This window comes from Peromyscus leucopus, chromosome 22, assembly GCF_004664715.2.
Source record: "Peromyscus leucopus breed LL Stock chromosome 22, UCI_PerLeu_2.1, whole genome shotgun sequence".
Taxonomy (NCBI): Eukaryota; Metazoa; Chordata; class Mammalia; order Rodentia; family Cricetidae; genus Peromyscus; species Peromyscus leucopus.
The window spans coordinates 22,222,846-22,244,396 of record NC_051081.1 but is presented as its reverse complement, the minus strand read 5'-3'; the positions used below and the strand labels follow the sequence as shown (position 1 = coordinate 22,244,396).

General features: G+C 42.6%; 1 protein-coding gene across 1 annotated transcript in view; it reads left to right on the top strand.

Moving 5' to 3' along the window:
* The first annotated feature begins 231 nt into the window (after window positions 1-231).
* The window catches only part of Eml4 (EMAP like 4), a 133,172-nt gene continuing 111,852 nt past the window's right edge, over window positions 232-21,551 (top strand). Inside the window, 1 exon segment of the mRNA XM_028892467.2 lies at window positions 232-438. Within this exon segment, the coding sequence (XP_028748300.1) occupies window positions 414-438 (25 nt within the window). The 5' untranslated portion in view covers window positions 232-413.

Sequence of the window (21,551 nt, the reverse complement as noted above, 5' to 3'; positions counted from 1 at the left end):
AGCCCCGCCCCGCCCCGTCACGTGGGAGGGTGGGGGCGGGGTCGGAACGTGACGGCGTGCGCGGAGGCGGGGCCGTGGCTGCGCGCGGGCGCGGGGGCGGGGCGCGGCGCGGCGCTCACTGCTGCGGCTTGGGAGAGAGAGAGGAGAGAGGAGAGAGAGGCCGGGCAGGCGGCTCTCAACCTGGTTGACTGACCGACCGACCGGCCGACCGACCCACCCACCCACCCACCCCGGGGCTGACGGGCGGACGACGGACGGGCGGACGGCGGAGTCGGGAGTCGGCGGCGTCGGGAGCCGCGTCGGGCGACGCCGAGAACGAGCGCGTCAAGGCTCCGCGGCCGCCACTCGGTCGGTGCGCTGAATGAAGCGCCCGCCCCGCTGAGCCCCGAGCCCGGCGCGTTCCCCCCCGCAAGATGGACGGTTTCGCCGGCAGCCTCGGTGAGTCCGGCAGCGGGCTCGCACTCCCCTCCCCCCCGGTCCCCCTCCACTCCCCGTGCGCAACCCGGGACCCCCCGGCTTCCCGCGCGCGCGTGCGCGCCCCGCGGGGCCCTGCTCCCCGGCTGCCCCTCCGGGTGGCCGCCGATTCCCGCACATGGTTTCCCCCCTTCCGCCCCCCAGCGAGGCTGTGCAGCCCCGCCGCCGCCGCCGCCGCCTCCCGGACGGGCGGCCCCTCCCCCATGCAGCCCTCGCCTCCAGACCCTCCTTTCTTCCCAGAGCCCCCCTTCAGTGCGGGGGCTCCTCCTTCCCCTCGGCGACCCCCCCCTCCACCCCGCCCGCCAGCAACTGCTGCGTCCCTCCCGGTCCTTCTTAACACCGTCCTCCGACCCCGATTAAAGTCGGAGCACCCCTTCAATCAAATACAGACTCCCCTTCAGGGCACATCTTTGCACTTAAGGGAGTTCCAGGCGGGACTGCGCGGGGTGGGGGTGGGGGTGCAGCCTTTCCGCAGAGAGTAGGAACCCCCCCCCCCAGTCCCACTTCTGAATTGGAGGCACCCCTCGTCAGCCTTTATATTTGGAGGTTTATTTAGGAGCCCTCACTCAGTAACTGACAACTTCCCTCCACTTCTCTGAACATTTTGCAGTGGTGGAGAGCATTTACTCAATACAGGAAAGGAAGAGGTGCATCTGTGTTGGGGTACCCTCTTTTAAGAGTGAAAGCAGAAGCGTGTGCTCTCCATGCATGCTGGAGAGAAGTAATCCTGCCCAGTGAATCCATAAGAAAGGGGGCCTCGATCGGGAAAGAAAGGATTCTCCATTTTTGGAATATGCTGTCTTTGTGGAATGGAGAGAAAGAGAATAGATTGTTCGGTAGGCTGAAGTGCCTTGTTACGGTTCCCTTCGACCAGAATACAGGTGGTAAATTTTCTGACTGGTCTGAGGAACAGACGATCTCCAGGGTAGCCAGTACCTGTGTCTGGAATTACGATTCTTTGAGGCCCCTGGAATCTAGTTACTGTAAAGACTGAGTTTTAAGTGTTATGAGAGAAACGATTCTGCTTTGGCTGATTCTGCAGTTACGTGATACCCGCTGCTGGATTTGATTTGTACTTTGAATATTTTGCGTGGTGGTAGCCTGTATTCAGATGCTTTTCTTTTCCACTTCTTGATAATAAATCTCCAGTTAGTTAGTGTTCATGGATCAGTAAACCATCTGGCCCCAAGCCATATTTTAATCTGCCCACACAAGGTTGGGATTAGTGGATTAAAAAAAGTAAAATAAAAAGCAAGTACAAGAGCATCAGGTTCTCGCAGTTGTTAAGTAGTAGAGCCCCAGTTTTCGTCTTGACTTTCTTGAGGGGGAAAAATCATTGTTATTATACAGCTTTGAGACTGGAAATCCCAAAATAGGAGGAACTCATTGTGACTCTCTCCAAAGACACCTGTTGTCCATTATCTAACCTTTGATGTCTTATAATTCCTTACATAGTGAAGTTATTTCATTCTTGGGCTCCTTTTAGAGAGGCATTAGCTTTTCATTGGTTCTTTTTTAGCTTGATGCCTGGGTTCGTTCCCCCAGTCCATATTGGCTGGAAGACTGGCTGGCCTTGATGTCCACTGATGTGCAGATTGTGCACTTGGCAAAAATTAATTGAGTACCTTGGGGTGGGGGGAGCTGTGATAATCTCTGTGTAATGGAATCTTCACTCATTTGTGCTCTTCTTGTTGGTTCTGAGGAACCCTGGGTGGCTTGCAGAAGCCTCTGTGGTTTTTTGAAAGTGTCTTTTCACCAATTGGAGCACTTGAGTTAGTTTTGAAAGGGTGTATGCCTTGTTAAACTTAACCTCATCCCTTAACTAATCCAGGAGAGAGAGCGGGAAGGAGAGTGGAAGTTGGGAAAACAAATCTTGTTTTTATGGCATATTAAAGATGCGCAGTGTTGGACTTTAGAAAAGATTTATTTCATGCCATCTTTTGTGACCCCATCGTTGGATTTAAAAAAAATAATACTCTGATTGTTTTGATGCCAACTTTTGCATGGTATGTGATGAGACTTTCCTTATCTTTAGATTTGGTGTTGACCAGGCCGGGGGAGACATACCTCTGTCAGCTGAAGGAAGGAAATAGTTCTTGTCTGTATTCTAGAGTTGCCCCCGCTGAAGAGACTTGCTATCAGGAGCCCAGCTTTCTCTTTCTGTCCCCTTTGAAGAGTAAAACTAGGCCCCATCTTAATTGAAACCTTAAAGGGTTGGGCGTGGGGGAGGGGAGCTGGTCTATTTTACTAGTAGCCTTTAAGCAGAGCTCTGCTCAGCTCTTGCCAGATTTCTTGTTTCTGTTCCCTGCAGTTCATTAGCCTGGAGCTTAGAGTTACATTGATCTTTATTTTATCATCAAGAGAGCCATTAATATAAAAGAAAGCACTTATGTTTAAAAACTTCTCTTTCAACTGAAGAATTCAAAACATGTGAAATTCTTCTGGGGGTAACAGATATTGAAAGCAGTCCTGTCCCCCCCAAGGAAGTGAATGCCTGGATCTGCTTTCACATACTAGATGGGTTCTTGGAAAATTGTGAGAAGACTATATTTTTATAAGCAAAAAAAATTCAGTGTTTTATCAGCAGAATGATTCTTTAAAAGCTGATTATTGAAGGGAATCTGGCAGTGAGTCATCTTGTAAATCGGAAAGACTCCAGACCCAAGCTATGCAGTCCGTGCATTTTGTAAGACATCTGTGTGGAGCTTTGGGAACCGGAGGATGGAATGGTAGATGATTGGCCATTTCGATGCCACGTCAAAGTTAGTAGTTTTCTTGTATTACCCTCGTTTTAGGTAAAAGCAGCTGAGGACCATTTACTCTGCAGCTGATGAATTTCAGGTAGTTTGGTTGGCAGGTGCTTGGAATTTCTCCTGGGTACAGTAACTTTCAGTACATACATTAGGGTCATTTGAAAAGGTAGCACTTGGGAAACTGTGTTTTTAATGTTACCTCACATTATTTTGGTGTGTTGCCTCCACATCTTAATGTGGGTATGCACACAACATCTCACAGTATGTATCTTAAACTTCAGGTGTCTTTGCAAAAGTAGGAAACCGCCAATAAATACTACTTTTCTTTCTGATCTTAGTGACTTTCATAAGGTTGGGGTTGGATATATTTTATGCTTAGCCTTCTTTTAGCATGTTTTTCTTTCTTTCTTTTTCTTTTTCTTTTTTAGATTTATTTATTTATTATGTATACAGTGTTCTGTTTGCATGTATCCCTGCAGGTCAGAAGAGGGAGCCAGATCTCATTACAGATGGTTGTGAGCCACCATATGAGTGCTGGGAATTGAACTCAGGACCTCTGGAAGAGCAGCCAGTGTTCTTAACCTCTGAGCCATCTCTCCAGCCTCATGTTTTTCTTATTTAAGTTTTTAAGTCAGTTTTGTTTTGTTCTTTCGGTGGTGGTGGTGGTGGTGGAGGAGGTTGGGTTTTAACCCCATTCTTGAGGCAAGGTCTTAACTACATAGCCCAAGCTGGCTTGAACTGATGGCTGTTCTGCTGTCAGCCTCCCAAGTGCAAGATTACGCACCCTGGGATATTATTTTTTCATAATAAAAGCTTTAATTTAATTTTAATATATTTATCTTGGGACTAGCCTAAGGGTGAATGTTTGCATTTTAAAGAAAGTATAAACTTAGCCATGCCACTTTACAATATACAATTCAAATTGTAATACAAGAAGGTTATCATGTGTGAGAAATAACATTTTCTCATGTGTCCCAGGCTGGCGGCAAAGTCGCTGTGGCCTTGATCCTTTTGTGTCTGCCTACTGAGCGTGTGTCGCTGCATTCAGTTCAGGTGGTTCATGGAGTAATGAGGGTGCCATGGCTTTATAAACGGTAGGCGAGTACTCGACCAACTGAACGACATCCTCAGCTCAGATCTTGGTTTCTTAACGGAACAATGTAGGAGTTCTGGTTTTTTTGTTTTTTTTGTTTTTTTTTTTTTTCTTTTTAATTTCTGAGCAGGTTCTTACATGGCCCTGAGTGGGCTTGAGCTCGATTCATAGCTGAGGCTGGCCTTGAACGGTTGATCTCCTGTCTCTACCTTCACAGTTTTGGGATTCTGAGAGTGCCCCACCACACCAAGTCCTTTGTTAATTTTTTTAACTTATTTGTAAGACAAAGGCATGCTATGTTATCTTGGCTAGCCTTGAACTCTTGGCCTCATGCCACTCTTCTGCCCAAGTTTCTCCAGTAGCTGGGATTACTGGCACATGCCACAATGCCTGGCTGATTTTCAAATATTAATCTAGCTTCAAACATCCTTTTAATATTCAGCAAGCCATTTTTTTCATGTAATCATTTGAAATTTTTTTTTTCCCTTGAGTAACTTTTAATTTCTTATTGGTTGTCTTGAAGAGCAAAGATAGCCCTAAGTGGTGACTGGGGAGACGGTTCAGTAGATAAAGTGTTTGCTGAACAGGAGTTCAGATCCCCAGCACCCATCTAAATGCTGGGTAGGCATGGCAGTGAACTTGTAGTTCCACCATCCATGTCATTGAGTTCTGGTTTTGGTGGAGAGACCCATGAGTAAGGTGGCAAGTGACTGAGGAAGATACTCGATGCCACTGGGCTCTGTGGCGCACACCTTTAATCTCAGCACCCAGAAGCAGAGGCAGGCGGATCTCTGTGAGTTCGAGGCCAGCCTGGCCTACAGAGTGAGTTCCAGGACAGCCAGAGCTACACAGAGAAACCCTGTCTTAGAAAAACAAAGACAAAACAAACAAACAACAACAACAAAAAGATTCCTGATGCCAGACAGCATCAGGCCTCCATATGCATGCACATACAGGTGTACCTATGTGTCCTTGAACATGCATATACCACACAACTAACACACACAAAAAGATGATTATGTGTAACATGATGTGAATAATAGCTCTTAAATGTAGGTACAACATCTACAGCATGAGTTAGCTAGAATATTGCTAAATATGTGTGGATTAATGCCATAGCTGAACCAGCTCTATACTTTTTATCCTTAAAGGACACAAAAAGACATGCTTTTGTCCTTGAGGAGCTTATTGCCGATTTAAAATAGGAATCTAGAGATGTTCATTACTTAGCAAAAGTAAAATACCAGAAATGGAGGAGGGAAGCACCATTTAAAATGCTGTGCTGTATATCAAAGCAAGTGATTTCTGAGAGCGAATATCTGGAGATTGCTAGATATCTATAAAGCCTGTAAAAAAAATTTATAATGTTAAAATTATCAAAGAATGCATTTGGCAGTCCAAATTGCAGGGATTGTATGACTAGGTCTTTATCTGTCTTATGTTTAAGTCTGAATTAGCTATAGAAAAACTGTTTTGTATATGAGAACTCATTTCTGTATCATGTAAAACTTCACTATTTGTTCATAGGAATTTGAAAACATTTTGATATTTAAATAGATGGATCATAAAACCTTTTAAAAGTTCAAGGAAATAGCCCAGCAGCAATTGTCTCAGTGTGGGAGATTGCATGTCTGTTGTGGATTTCTGTGTCTGTATGTTTGTTTGTTTTTTTTTTTTTTTTTTGGTTTTTCAAGACAGGGTTTCTCTGTGTAGCTTTCTGCCTTTCGTGGAGCTCACTTGGTAGCCCAGGCTGGCCTCGGAACTCAGAGATTCCGCCTGGCTCTGCCTCCGAGTGCTGGGATTAAAGGCGTGCGCCACCAACGCCCGGCCCCTGTGTCTGTATGTTACCTCTCAAAAGTTCTATAGTTCTGGGTGCCTTAGAGTAGCATAACACCTTAAATTTGCATAGTGCTTTGTAGTTTACAAAGAACCTTTATCTCTTAAATCTATATGTGATCTTAAGAATAAATTGTTACCCTTTTAAAGATGAAACTGAGGTTCAGAGAGTATGAAGTGTCTTTTCTAAAACTATATGAATGCAGGCTCTTTTTTCCTTTCTTTTGAGAAAGGATTAACTTGAAGAATTTATGTCCATGTTAAACAGTTAAACAGTGACAAAAATAGAAAGATAGATTGTATTTCATATATTCTATCTGTGTGTATGTGCAACTGATGTTAACAGGCTGATGTATGCATAAGTCTTCTCCTATGCCCAGAATTTTAATACTGAAAATCACACAGTGTTTCATTCTCAGTTTATCTTGTTGGCACATAACTTTTTAAAAAACAAAAACAAAACAACAACAACAAACCAACCCAGCCAGCCAACCAACCAACCAACCAAACGAAAAACCCCTGAGCTCACTGTATGTGACCGAGTCCAGCGTTCTTTCCCTGTTCTGGTGGTGACTGCTTTCTGAGACAGGGTCTTGCTGCATAGCTTAAAACTGGAGGTCCCTGAACTGGAGGTTCTTGCCTCAGCCTTCCTGGTGCGGGCATTTTGGGCATGTGTTGCTATGCCTGCCCTGTTAGTGACTCCTCAAATCTCACAGATATATCAAATCTGGAATCTTTCTTTTGTAAATCAGCTTTTCCTTTCAAAATGATTGACTGTTGTAGTCTCTTAATTGGTTTTTGTAGAATCATTGTGTTAAATCACTCTAATTTGCTTCTTATAAAATGGCAGTTTTAGCCGGGCAGTAGTGGCACACACACCTTTAATCCCAGCACTTGGGAGACAGAGGCAAGTGAAGTGGATCTCTGAGTTCCAGGCCAGCCTGGTTTGTAGAGTGAGTTCCAGGACAGCCAGGGCTATACAGAAACCCTGTCTTGAAAAACCAAATGAAATAAAATGGCAGTTTTATTGACTTAAACACTTGAAATTCAAACTTTACCTTTGGTTGGTGAGTGTTCAGATAAGGAAAACACTGTATTTGCATTTTACATAGAATAGCAATTAAGGCTCTATAGTGGTTTTTGAAATCATAGACAAGGATGCTAAGTCATGGCCATTTTATAAATGCTACTTGAGTTATATAAATGTGTGTGTATTTTTATATGAAATACTTTATCATCCAGTCTTGAAATCACAGGATAATGTTTGATTCCTTGTCATTTTTCCCCCTGCCATATTAAAAATGTCTTCTTTTGATCCTTCTTATCTCTTGTTATCTTTTTCCTTTCCCTTTCTTTCTCTCTCTTTTGAGACAGGGTCTCGTGTAGCCCAGGCTAGCCTCAACTCAAACTTGCTATATAACTGAGGCTGGCCTTGAACTCTTGATGTGCCTTCTTCCACTTCCTAGGTGCTAGGATTATAGGTGTATATACCATTACATCTAGCCTCTTTGTCTTCCTCAGTTGTTTTTCTTCTTGTACTGGGGGATTGGACCTAGGGTCTCATGCATAGCAGGCAGGTGATCTACCACTGAGCTAGATCCTCAGCTTTCTTGTTAACCAACCAACCAACTTCCTCCCTCTCTCCCTCCCTCCCTCCCTCCCTCCCTCCCTCCCTCTCCTCTTCCTCTTTTTTTTTTTTTTTTTTTTCTTTTTTTTCTTTCAAGACAGAATTTCCCTGTGTATCCCTGGCTATTCACGCAGCTCACTTTGTAGACCAGGCTGGTCTTGAACTCAGATTGGCCTGCCTCTGCCTCCTGAGTGCTCGGATTAAAGGTGTGTGCTACAGTGCCTGGTGCTTGTTACCTTTTCTTATTTTTAGTTTCCTTTTTCTTTTCCTTTTTTTTTTGGTTTTTTGAGACAGGGTTTCTCTGTGTAGTTTTGGAGCCTGTCCTGGAACTCACTCTGTAGACCAGGCTGGCCTTGAACTCACAGAGATCCGCCTGGCTCTGCCTCCCGAGTGCTGGGACAAAAGGTGTGTGCCACCACAGCCTGGCTAGTTTCCTTTTCTACCACCATAATTCATACACTTCTTGGATTCATGCCATACTTGGATTATATTAAATTTGATTAAGTCTGATAAAGAATAATGGTCCAGGTTCTGGGGTAATGCTTTGAATTGCAAGTCATGTGTATGACCTATTAATTGATTCTGAAGTCAGTTTATTAATGGTCAAGACCAACATTTAAAAAGACTAAGGCAGGAGGAACGATTATAAAATGCCAGTGCTCCACATGATAATGGCTAGTTCAGTTGTGTGTGTTTGGCTTAGACTGCAGTGTAAACTTTCTGTGGGCCATGCTTTGAAGAGGTAGACATTTTTGTGGCTAAGCTCTATCTGAGAGAGGAGCTAGGAATGCTGATGTGTGAAAGTGGGGGAGCAATTAAAAGTTACAGGGAATAGTGTGCTATCTCTTGGAAAACTTAAGGATCTGAATGTAGAGAAGGAAGACAAACTTTGACCTTACAATATAGCTTTATAAAATTTTAATAGATAGGTTATTTACTTTGTCAAGTGATTCTTTGACTTATAAGAAGATTTAGATTTACCATCTATTATTCTAGCTTTTTAAAAATGTATTTTAATTTTTCAGTTCTGTTGTATGTGTATGTGAGTTCAGGGGCTCCGAGAGGCCAGAAGACACCATCAGATCTCCTGGAGCTGGAGATACAGGCACTGGTGAGCCTCCTTATGTGGATGCTGAAAACAAACGAGGGTCTTCTGCAAGAGTAGCAATGTTCTCAACCTTTGAGCCTTTTTTTCAGCTCCTAGTTTAGCTTTTCAAATGGAGTTGTCTGTCTTGACTCACTAATTAAATGATTCTGAATAGACTCTCTCCACTCTTCGATGTCCATCTCAGGATGATTGTCTTTATCCTGGAGTCTGTTCCTGGTTGCTCTAGTCTTGCTTGTTCAAACCATTGCAGTGCAGTATTCCTAAAGTGGTGAATTTGCACTCAGCACTCCAAGCATGTGGGGCTATACTCGAAGGTTGAAGCCTGTTCAGTTTAAAAATTTATGTTTATTCCTATGAATAATTCATGTGATTATATTGAGACCATAACAAGAATTGGTTCAGACGAGAATTAATAACTGACAAACCTAGAAGGGGATTTGATGAAAAGCAGGATGTCTGCATGGCTCTAAATTTCTCCCTATTGTGTGCTTATTAGTTGCAGGGGGGAAAATAGTAACTGTACACTAACAAAGCCAGACTCACCGTGAATGCAGAATCAGAACAAATACTGCCGGTGGACATTGCCGTAATTTTTTTTTTTTTTACCTCCACTATGAATGGTCTGAATCTAATCAGAAGAAACTTAAAGTACACACACACACACACGCGCACACACGCGCACACGCACACACATTTATAGAGTCTTTTGAAGTGGTCCAGATTAAAGGAGACCAAAGAAACATTGGACTATGTTTTAGAGAGAAAAATACAACAAAGGATATTATTGATTGACTTGACAAACATTAAGAGTTTATGTGGTAGAAGAGATAAAGAATTATATCAGTATTTAACTTACTAACATTGATAAATATACTGAAATTATGCATGGAGATGTTTTTATTTTTAGGAAATATGAACTGTAGTTGATAGGGAGAAAGGACCATGATGTCTGTTAACTTACTATTGCTGTGGCAGGGTCTCACTCTGTATCTCAGGCTGAACTGGGACTCACTGTACCACCTGCATGCCACAGTCCTGTTTCAGCCTCCAAGTGCTGGGAACAGGTATGCACTACCACACTTACTGTGTGTATCTTTTAAATGGTTCATTAAAAATGTGTATGTTTTATAGGTAAATATGTACACATAGGTAATCGACAAATGTATTCAGATAAACAGACAGTGTTAGCAGCAAGTAAATTTGGTTAATAGCCATATGGGTGTGTGTTTGTTTTTCATTACTTCTATTCTGGTAGCTTTTCTGTAACCTTGGCATTTTTTAATTCAGAATTTTTAAAAACTGTGAACTTTGCACTATATTCTACAATATATAGCATTTAAAAAATACGGAACTAGCTGTCTCTCAGAAAATTCCAGGGCAGACTCTTGAGAAAAAACTGTGGCAGTGAGAATGCTGCATGTGTGTATCATGTGGCTTCTCTGTATCCCGAGGCCTTACTCTGAGAAACGTGCCTTCGGGCCAGAGGCTGCTGTGGTTCAGACTTAGCAGACAAACGGTTTATGTTTTGTTCAGCCCTTTGGGTATTTCAGAAATTGAGAAATTGGGACTGGAGAGACTGCTCAGCCGTTAAGAGCACCCACAGTAGTCTGTCTATAACTCCAGTTCCAGGGGCCCTGACCACTGTAGGCACCAGGCATGCATGTGATACACAGACATACATGCAGACAAAATACCCATAAACATAAAATAGAAATATACATTTTTAAAAAAACAGGACATTTCACGTAACAGTCTTGGTCTTTTTTGCTTGTTTTAGCTGAAAAATGGATTGATTGGCCACTTTGAGTATGTATTTCAGATAGTGGACATGTTCAATAAGTGATCTGTCAGGCTAAGTGCTCTTGGTACTCCCTTACTCCCAGCTTATTTTGTCTTTTTTCTTGCCTGACCTGGGCTCTGTAGACAGTTGTGTGGCAGCAGATGGTGAGGGGCATGCCATCTTCTTTGCACTTTGGGCAGCTTGAGAGCCAAGTTTCTGAGCTGATGCCCGCTGCCCTCCTAGCATGTTGTGTTTTTTTCCTGTAAGCAAGGCATTAACTAGTTGGTTTAGCCATAGTACAACCATCAGTATTGGAGCATCAGTCTTAGTGCGTCATAACTGTCCAGTTCTCTGGTTCACATTGTCTAATGTAACCTCTTTTTTAGCAAAATGATCCAGGTTGGAACTGTAGCTGCAGCAGCTCTTTAGGCTTTTCATGGTGTTTCATAAGCTTCAGACCTCAGAGTGTTGTAGAGTAACCTTGATACTCCTCTCCCCTTAGGTTCAAGTTACATACTTTGGGAAGAAATGCCACAAAATGAAACTGTGTTTATGTCCTTGCTTCTTAACAGGTGGCACCTCCTATTATGGGTTATTTGATTAAGGTCTTTCACTATAACATTAATTTTCTCTTTGGTTTGTAGGAAGTAAATATTTTGAAAGTATAAAAGTTCTGCTTCTCAGCCCTTCACCGTAATCGTTTGTTTCTATTTGTATGGCCTAGAGTGTCCTATTTTTTTATTCAGTGGGTAATAACCCATTGCTATTCATTTTGAGGTTCACACTGGCCACAGTTTAGCCAGTGGGTATTCATGCAAGCTGGATTCTGTTTTCTCTGAGGTTTTCTTGCTTTCTTACAATAAGATGATCCAGGCTCACCTTGTGTTCTTCCTCCTTCAGCCCTAGAATTGGCCATCTTTTCAAGGAGACTTCGTTCTGTTTGGTGGAGGATGGTATTTAGAAGCCAGCTCTATATAGCTGTACACATGGCTATCATTCTCAAAGAGCAGTCAAAGCTGGAGTGTGTATGTGGAGCTACAGAATGATTTATATCTGTGTTTGGTTTTTATAACTGCATAGGGCTCATTTTAGTTTTCTCTACATATTTGTAGTTAATTTTCCAAATTGTGAGGAGTCTGGTCTTCAGGTTGCTTAAGCAATCTCCTGTCTATGTCTTCACCAGTGCATGGTTTAACTCCTTTGTATAGACCGACATCTTCATCTCCTTTGGGTTCTAGCATGAGAGGGCAGGCGCCTCTTTAAAAGTCACCCGGATGTTGACACATGCACAGGGCTTTGATAATACCCTCTGCTGGGTTGCTCTTTCGCTTGACTCTCCTCTTTCCTCCTCCCTCCTTTACTCTTCCTCAGGGCTTTAGGACTGACAGTTTGTTTTGAGACAGGGACTCAGACTCAGGCTGGTCTTGAATTCATATTCCTCCTAAGTGCTAGGGTTACAGGCATGCATCACCACTCCTGGGGGTTTTAATTTTTTTTTTTTTACAGCCTATGTTGATGACACATAAAAATGGGTTTCATCATGACATTTACACATATGTACTTAATATATTTTGATTACATTCATGGACCTCCTCTACTCATTCCACTTCCTCTTTCTGAGTAGTAGTCTCCTTTCTATTTTCCTGTCTTTTTTATTCCCCCTGTGGGAGAGGAATACCTAGTGAATCTCATTAGCATTTACAGGAGCATGGACGTCTTACCAGTGGCTACCCCACTGGAGAAAGTGTCTCTTCCCCATCAACCGTGAACTGCATATGAGTCCTCAGGGAAGGATGGCGCCTCCTGTGCTTCCTCTGGAAGGGTGCCGCTGCTCTGAGTTCAAGAGCGAAACAGCCACGGCAGGGCGGGCGTGCCGAGGAGTCCGCACCCCTCCCTCCTCCCTTTTCCTTGTACTGCGGTGTTCCTCATGCCGTGGAGAGAGGTGGTCATATAATGTCTCAGTCATGGCTGGGTATCCAGCAGTCGTCGTTCGCAGTGTGCTGACCACTGCAGTAGGAGTTCTGACCAGAGGGGACTGACGGGAGGGAAGAGCGGCACTGATCTGTGGGCATACTAGTTACTCTGATGGGCACGTCATGGTGCTTTAGGGAAACAGTAACAGTAGCTTCTCCTAGGGCCTGTGACCTTCCCAGCCCTGAGACCAAATATACACAAATTCCCTCCTGTGGGGCAGTGTCAAATCCAGTAAAAAAGCAGCTAGTTACCCCCATAATAGACTTGACACGTGTACCAGTGGGCTCATCTTGCCTGACCAGGGGTACTAAGGCACACAAGGTCCACAGATAAGTGACGATTTTCCTCCAGTAGCTTTCATCACACTTTTAGCACTGTGAAGCTAGCCAGCGTCGAGGGAGCTTCCAGCCCAGTCCACTTACTCTCTTTATATCCTGCAGCTAACGTGTGTGGTATCATCACGCATAGGGCTTTGCCATCTAGTTCTAGGGAGAAACCAGCAGAAGTTACAGAATATTATTTTGGGGGACCTCCCTGATCAAAAACGTATGTACATATGTGTGTGTGCAGGTGTGTGTGTGTGTGTGTGTGTGTGTGTGTGTGTGTGTGTGTTGGTATTTGTGTTAGTTACTTACATGCACGTGGCAGCTAGACACCAACATTGGATGTCTTCCTCTGTTGTTCTTCACCTTACTTTGATCTTTTCACATTTGTCATGCCATGTGGAGGTCAGAGGACTTAGAGCTGTTATTCTCTCCTTTCACTGTGTGGGTTTCAAGAATTGAACTCAGGTTTTCAGGCTTGGCAAGCATCTTTATTCATCTAGCCATCTCCGTTGCCTTATTCTTGGTCTCTCACTGAACCTGGGGCTCTTTCATTTCTAGCTCATTGATTCAGCTAGGCTGGCCAGCGAGCCCCAGGGATCTTTCTGTAGTATTTTCCCTACCCGTGACCAGCGTTGGTTTTGCAGGTGTGTGCCATCATGTCTAACTCTTACACAAGTACTGGGGATCTGAACCCAGACCCTCATATGTGTGTGGCAGGCACTTTACTGACTAGACCATCTCCCCTAGCTGGTGACTATATTTTCTTTTTAAATTAAATTAAGTCAATTAAAAAAATCGATAAACCAACTTTACTGAACACTATCCTTCTTACCAAAAACCACCACTTCATTTTCTGTTATTCTAGTTCTGCTTGCATGCACTTTACTCTGCTAGAGCTGCCATAATGAACTTTGCACATGGGGTGGCTTAACAGAAACTGATTTTCAGTATTCTGGAAGTTAGATGTTCACACAAGATCAAGGCATTGGTAGGTCTGCTTTTGTTTGCAGCCCCTCTCTGGTGTCAGCCAGCTAGTGCATTTGGTCTTTTCACGGTGCACGCTTATCCCTGGTATCTCTACATGTACCTATAAATTACTGTTTCTTGTAAGGACACTCAGTGTGTTGGATAAGGACCCATCTTTATAGACTTAACAAGTTATAGCTCTAAGAATCTTCTCTCCAAATACAGTCACACTTTGAGGTACTGTGGAGTAGGTAGGACTTCAGCGTAGCATTTGGGAGGACATCATTCAGTCCACAACAAATGCCTATATATGTATATAATGTAAATAAGATTTAGATGAAAGTTTGAATCCATACCATTTTGAATAGTCAGTTTTGATGAGTATTTTAATAACTGCATGATACTTTAGATCATGAATATAAATTAGTTTGAAAGTATTTACTGTCAGTGGGAAGGCATTCCGGATGTCTAGTTCTTACTATCTCATTTCTATATTTAAACAGTGAACACTTACTATTGAGCTAGCTGTGGTTAGCTAATATGTGAGAGAGATTGGGTAAAGAAAATACATGTAAGCAGAAGAATCAGCCTTTTTTCCTCCATTAAAATATTGTGACCATCTTCCCTTAGCAGGTATAACTAGAAAGTTCAGTATACTGTATTCCATTGTTTGGACATTTTGTCACCTTAAGTTGTATATATCAAACGTGATTTAACTTACTCTTGATGACCAAGGTGGCTGTTATGAGTGTCATGTATGATTGTTGTGGTAGGTAATACAATGGTTCCTTCAGGAACTGTTGGTGGGGTCTGTATGTGCCGTACAATAAATGTACTAAGATGGTTAAAAATTATTACTCAGGTCTTGCTGCTTGTCACTTAATGCCAGTGTTTTGTTCTGCTCTTTTCATTTGAGTGTATGTGTCTTACAAAAATACCGTTGTCAGACCTAACATTGAATGGAACTTCTTTTTTTGGTTTTTCAAGACATGGTTTCTCTGTGTAGCTTTGCGCCTTTCCTGGAACTCACTTGGTAGACCAGGCTGGCCTCGAACTCACAAAGATCCGCCTGCCTCTGCCTCCCGAGTGCTGGGATTAAAAGCGTGCGGCACCACCGCCCAGCTGAATGGAACTTCTTGATAGTAGATCTATAAGGAAGATCTCTGTGATTGCCTGTCAGTTTGTATTTTAGGTTTGTTTTGTACAAGTTTTTGAGACAGGTTCCTTTTCTGGCTGGTCTGGTACAAGCTATGTAGTCCAGGCTAAACTCAGATTCAAGGACCTCCTTTTCAACATGCCGGATGCTTAGATTACAGGACTACATGACCACTTCTGGCTGTGATTCTCGAATGCCATTTTACAGTGGTTTATATTTAAGATCCATACATTTCATTTCATTGCTAGGTATCTTTATTGGATTTAGTTGGTTACAGAAACTCTTTTACAGAGTTTAACAAAGGTATGGATGATTTATCTTTTGGTGCTATGCAACATGTTTCTTTGTTTTCTGTATATCCTTTAAAATGAAACTCATGGATTTTTATGTATTTGCTGTATTTTAATCTACCACATTTATCCCCCTCCCTCCTTTTAAACCTAATTTGGCCTTGTGGGTACATCCTCAAACTGCCTCTGAATTCTGACTATAGTGGTCTTCCTTGCCTTCAGATGTGACAGTATGTTCCTGTAGTGGTTTCAGTGTCAATGTCCCTGAGAGGGTCAAATATCTGAGCATTTGGTCCCCAGTTGGTAGCACTCTTTGGGCAGATTTAGGAGGAGGAAGTATGTATGACACTGGAGTTGGGCTCTGAGAGTTAAAAGCCTCATGAAACTACCTGCTCTCTTTTTGTGTCTGTATTTGATGATGTGAGTGAGCTCTCAGCTTCCTGCTTCTGCTGCTGTTCACCCCACCCTGCCACACACCTCCTACTCCCTCTGGAACTGTATTCTTTTCTACAAGGTGCTTTGGTCATGGTGTTTTTATCATAGTAACAGAAAAGTACCTAATGCAGTTTCTAGCGTATCTTATATACATCTTGCTCTACTCATGAAATCAGCTGTTTCTCCAATCAGTTGTGTTCTTTTTTAAATACAGACATGGTATCCTTGACTCTACGGGTATGTGTTGCTATTGGATCAGTGTTTCCGATTAGTTTTTTTTTCTGTTTTATTTAGAATTAAAATTTTTAAAAATGCATGCAAGTATTATTTGTTGTGTGTGTGTACACATTTGTGTGTACGTACAACTTGCAGGAATCTGCTCTCTTTCATCGTGTGAATACCTGCAATTGAACTCAGGTGGTCAAATTTACCTAGTGAACCATGTCACCAGCCCCCCCCCCCCCAGCTTTTAAATTTCCAATTTTAAATCTGTTGTAAGCTGGGAAACAGGTAGCAAAGCCTGTTTGATGTATCTAAGGATTGTTTTGAACCTCAAAAAAAGGAGGCCCCAAAATTGATGGTTATGACTTTAAATTGTAGGTCTAACAAAATAAACACCACTTATATTTGTAATAATATCAGTAACAATATAAGATGTTGTTTTGTAGCTAGAGTTTTCCTGCCTTGCCCACAGTCAGGACAAATCTTTGTCACCCGCCAGTCCCACAGCCGCTCAGACCCAACCAAGTAAACACAGACACTTATATTGCTTACAAACTGTATGGCCATGGCAGGCTTCTTGCTAACTGTACTTATATCTTAAATGAATCCATTTCCATAAATCTATACCTTGCCACATGGCTGGTGGCTTACTGGCGTCTTCACATGCTGCTGGTCATGGCTGTGGCTGGCAGTGTCTCCCCGCCTCTGCCTTCTGCTTCCCAGAATTCTCCTCTTTGTCCCACTTACTTCCTGCCTGGCCACTGGCCAATCAGTGTTTTATTTATTGACCAATCAGAGCAACAGATTTGACATACAGACCATCCCACAGCATTGTTTTAAATAGTTTTGAGCTGGGTGTGCTGACCCACATGCCTTTTATCCCAGCATTCGGGAGGCAGAGGCAGGTGGATCTCTGTGGATTTGAGGCCAGTCTGGTCTACAAAGTGAGTTCCAGGACAGGCTCCAAAGCTGTACAGAGAAACCCTGTCTCAAAACAAAACAAAACAAAACAAAAAAAGAATAGGTTTTTTTGTTTGTTTGTTTGCTCCCCCACCCCCAGCTGAGGACTGAACCCAGGGCCTTGCGCTTGCTGGCAAGTGCTCTACCACTGAGCAAAATCCCCAACCCCAAAAGAATAGTTTTGAGGTCCTTAGAACAATGCACAAGCTTTTAGGTTGATATGCTTGACTTGTTATTGATAAGTGTATTTATATGTACACAGTAGAAATTTACAGACCATTTATATTGTAGTCTTTTTCTTTCTTTACGTTTATTATTGTGTGTGTTAGGATTTGTGTGTATAGGAGAGTGTGAATACACACATGCCATGCTCCATTCTGTGGCGATCAGGTTGGAGGTTAGAAGGCAACTTCAGAAGTTGGTTCTCTTGTTTCACTTTGGGTTCCAGGGATTGAACTCGGTTATCAGGCTTGCAAGGCAAGCATTTTTACCTGCTGAGCTGTCACGCTGGCTCTGGATTGTCTTTGAAGATTATCAGTTGAATCTTTATGAGTGAACTGTTGGTATATCAACGGTCATATTCTTCTCTGTGTGATATACTCTCTAAGAATACATTTCTTTTCTCTAGAGCGGTGGTTCTCAACATGTGGGTCACGACCCCTGGGGGGAGTCAGGTGGCTCTTTCACAGGGGTCGCCTATCAGATATCCTAAGTAATCAGATTCAGATACAGCTGTGAAGTAGCAACGAAATAGTTTTATGGTTGGGAGTCACTACAACTTGAGGAACTGTATTAAAAGGTCACAGCATTTGGAAGTTTCATTGTGATTTCATAACTGCAATTTTGCTACTGTTATGAATTGTGATATAAATATCTGCTGTGCAGGATATCTGATAGGCGACCCCTTGGAGGAGTCACGACCCACAGGTTAAGAACTGCTAGGAGAGGGTGCTTTTTCTAACTTCCTAAGTTAAGGTGACTTCCTGTTTTAAAAGAGAACTATTAAGTATTACTTTCAAGTATTTTTTTCTCTAATATATATTTTTGCATGCTGATTTTGAAGTGCCTATACTGTACTCCTTTTCTAAGTGATACTTGAGAACAAATGGCAGAATTTGTCTGTATTTTTCATTGAGTCATTTGTTCCAGAAAAGTATTGTAACTGGCTTTAATTGATGAGTGAGTGGGAGGTTTGGTTTAAAAGAAGAATCACTTTGTTGAAGGATATCCTGTTTTCGGTTTAGTTGGGGCATAACTCTTGACTGCTGTTCATACTTCTTGGCATTCATCTTATTTTTTCAGTCTTCATTTAATTATTGGTAAGATGTGTTTGTGTGTAGACAATGAATGACTTCCCACTTCAGAATGTAATAACGTGGACTGAGATCAGATACTGGGGAACAAAGTTTAGAATAGATTATTAGAAAGGCAGTATTTAAAATATTAATCATGACTGTGAATGGGATTTAATGATTATACTGAAACTTGGTTTCTTTGAAACTGCTTTCCTTGGTTCATTAATGCAGTAGAGGTTGGGGAGTTTCCCAATCCTACATGTGCTCTGTAGTAAGTAGGTTTTCACATCCTCACTGAGTGTAGTAGGAATCGGTGAGTGAGCCACTTGAAAATCCCTGCTTCCATAAGGCTTATGGTTCTGTGGAGGATTCAGGCAATATTTAGTCAGGAAATATTTATTGAATGCTTGGTATGTGCTCAGCACTCTCCCAGCTACCAGCTATAAACAAAGCCCTTATGGGTTTATAATGGAGGCTTTAAAACAGAATGGTAGGAATCATTTTGGGGAAAGTATAGAGAGCTTTGAGAACCTGAAGGTTTACCTGAGGCCTCTGTCTTCAGACATTTCCCTCAAATTCAGACCTTTGTTTTAGCAGGGAAGCAGAGATCAGGACACAGTGCGCAGATGAGTGTTTACTTCACACGTCTGCTCCCACTCCGAAACAAACACCCAAGAAGAGGGCAGCAGCTTGCGTTTAGTTGCAGTTCTCGTCTCTGGTGGGACTGTTATCAACTGCGCACAGCTGCTGGGATTCCAAGTTGTTACTGAAGTCCGTGGCTTCTGTTCTCTCCATGGTACCTGTACCAGTGATAAGTTTCTGGGATACTTGCTCCCCCCTCCTTTGTCTTTGATTTTGAGTCTTGTGATAGGTGTGGTGTGTTTGCTTGCTTTAAGTAATTATCATTGCTAGATGTGGTGTTTGAATGCCTTCATCCCAGTACTGTGGAGGGTAAGGCAGGAGGCCAGCCTAGGGGCCCATGGGGAGTCCAGGGAGACATTTGAGTTCAGGAACTTTATTGATACTGTAATAACTTGCTAACACCTTAATTTTAGCCTAAAACATGCATTCAAGCTTAGAACCTTAGCTTTTTTCTTAGTTTTTATGGAACTGAAACTACATGGCTGCCTATTTGTGCATGATGGTTATTGTCAAAATGAAATGTCTACAATCCAGAAGAGATCTTAAATGTTCCAAAACCTCAACTTTGAACAATGCACAAACTTTGCATATAGAGGAACATTTTGGAATTTTAGATTATGGATGCTCAGTCCATTCTATGAAATACTCCAAAATCTGCAAAACAAAATAAAAAAAAACAAAACCCCAAAACTACCAAATCAGAAACCCTTCTGGTACCAAGCATTTTGGGTAAGAAATGCTCAACTTGTAATATCTGTTGATAGCTTTTTGATAATTAATATTAACTAATAACCCTGGAGTGAAAATCTAATAATTCAACAATTACCCAATTATCTAATAATTTAATAAGTATTAAGCAGATGCTTCATTTCAGGCATTATTTTCGTACTGGGTTATATCAGTGAACAAAACAGATCCTTGTTCTCATGAAACTTATAACAAAGGGAATTAGATAACAAACCGTTTCATTAAATTCACTACTAGGACGACAGTGACATATATATGCCAATGTGTGCATTATTAGTTATACTGCAACTAGAAATGGTTTCTTCTTAGAGTAGCAGTGAGAATCTGGTGTGGCAGATGAGCTTACAGCAAAGTCACCTGGGAAGCGCAGAGCAGCTAGGTAAGGTGCAACAGTTGTTGGGCTCAGCGACATCTCTGTAGTTCCAGCTGATGGGGCCACTGGAGCACAGGCTCTCAAGGCCAGCTCTGGGGAGGTGGGTGACGCCGCGCAGAGCCATGGAGGGCCTAGTTGTCATGTGTCTTCGCATCCGATGTTATCAAAGGTTTTTGTGCTTTGAGCATTACTGTCTGAACCCTTGTTTGCTAAACTTTGTGTGTTTAACATGTATGTGTTGAACATGTATTTCCCTTTGGTTTTGATAATGAATTCTTGTTTTCCAGTTAATTACTGTAGATTGTTGATCAATCTGGATTAGGACCCCTATCCACTTACTAAGAATTCCTGTTATGCTACTGACATCTTGAAACAGCTGTTTGTGGGTGGTGGTGATGATAGAGGCAAACAGTGGGTTGTGTGACCAGGGTGAGGTCACCTTTTCCACCTTCTGGCTCTCTTCCTTTCCGGATTTTAACACCTACTTTGGTACTTAAGCAGTTTGGGCTGTAACTGTGCTGAGAAGAGTCGTTCAATAGTGGGATCTGTAGAGTGATGTTAGGGTTGTTTTTGGTTTGGGGTGAGATTTCAGGGGTATGATTATGCTTTGGCCATGAAAGGAGTTGGTTCAATAAGCTGAAACCATTGATACAGCTTTCAGGTTCTGGCCCACCCCAGGGGCTTGTAATACCTGTGCTCTGAATGTGACCCCATTCTCTTTTCCGCTAAACCCACACTGAGCTGCTTTTTTTCTCACTTACTGTGTCATGATTACTGTCACTCCCCGCTTTAAGAGCTTGTACTCAATGTGGTTAGGACATGAACTCTCAGCTTGCTCTCCAGCTTGCCCTGAGCTCTGGCTGGGCTTGCCAGCCACCCTCCCTCCTGGCCGCAGCTGCTTGCTGTCTTTCTCTTGCCACCTTGTTCTTATTCCTGTGCTCACAGGAGGACTCCTGTCTCCTTCCTTTGCAGTGGCCGCTCGTACACTTCTCTCTACCCTCCTCTTCCTCTTCCTGCCGTCTTGATTCTTACCCATTAGTCATTAATAGCTGTCATTTCTCTTGCTATCCCCTGTTTATCAAGAACTGGTGTCGGTACCACCTTCTTTCACTGCTTCAAACTTTAGGGGATTTGCACCCTTTCCTGGATGTATGTGAGTACGTTGCTCTTAGAGAAATCAGTATGTACCTTACATTGTTCAGCATGTGGCATCTTACTGTTAGTTAGCTGTGTTCACATAGCTTGATCTTTGTTGGGCAGTGTGCTTCATAAGGACGGGAATATATAATGTTTGGTAGGATTGTCTTTATTTAATTAATTAATTTATTTATTGAAGATTTATTTGTATTTAATTATTTGTATGTGTGTGTGTTGTGGAGTATGTGCAAGTACATTCAGGTGCCTGAAGAGGCCAGAAGGAGGGAAACAGATCTGCTTAATGTGGGTACTAGAAAAGGAATTCCAGTCCTCTGCAAGAACAGAAAACACCCTAAT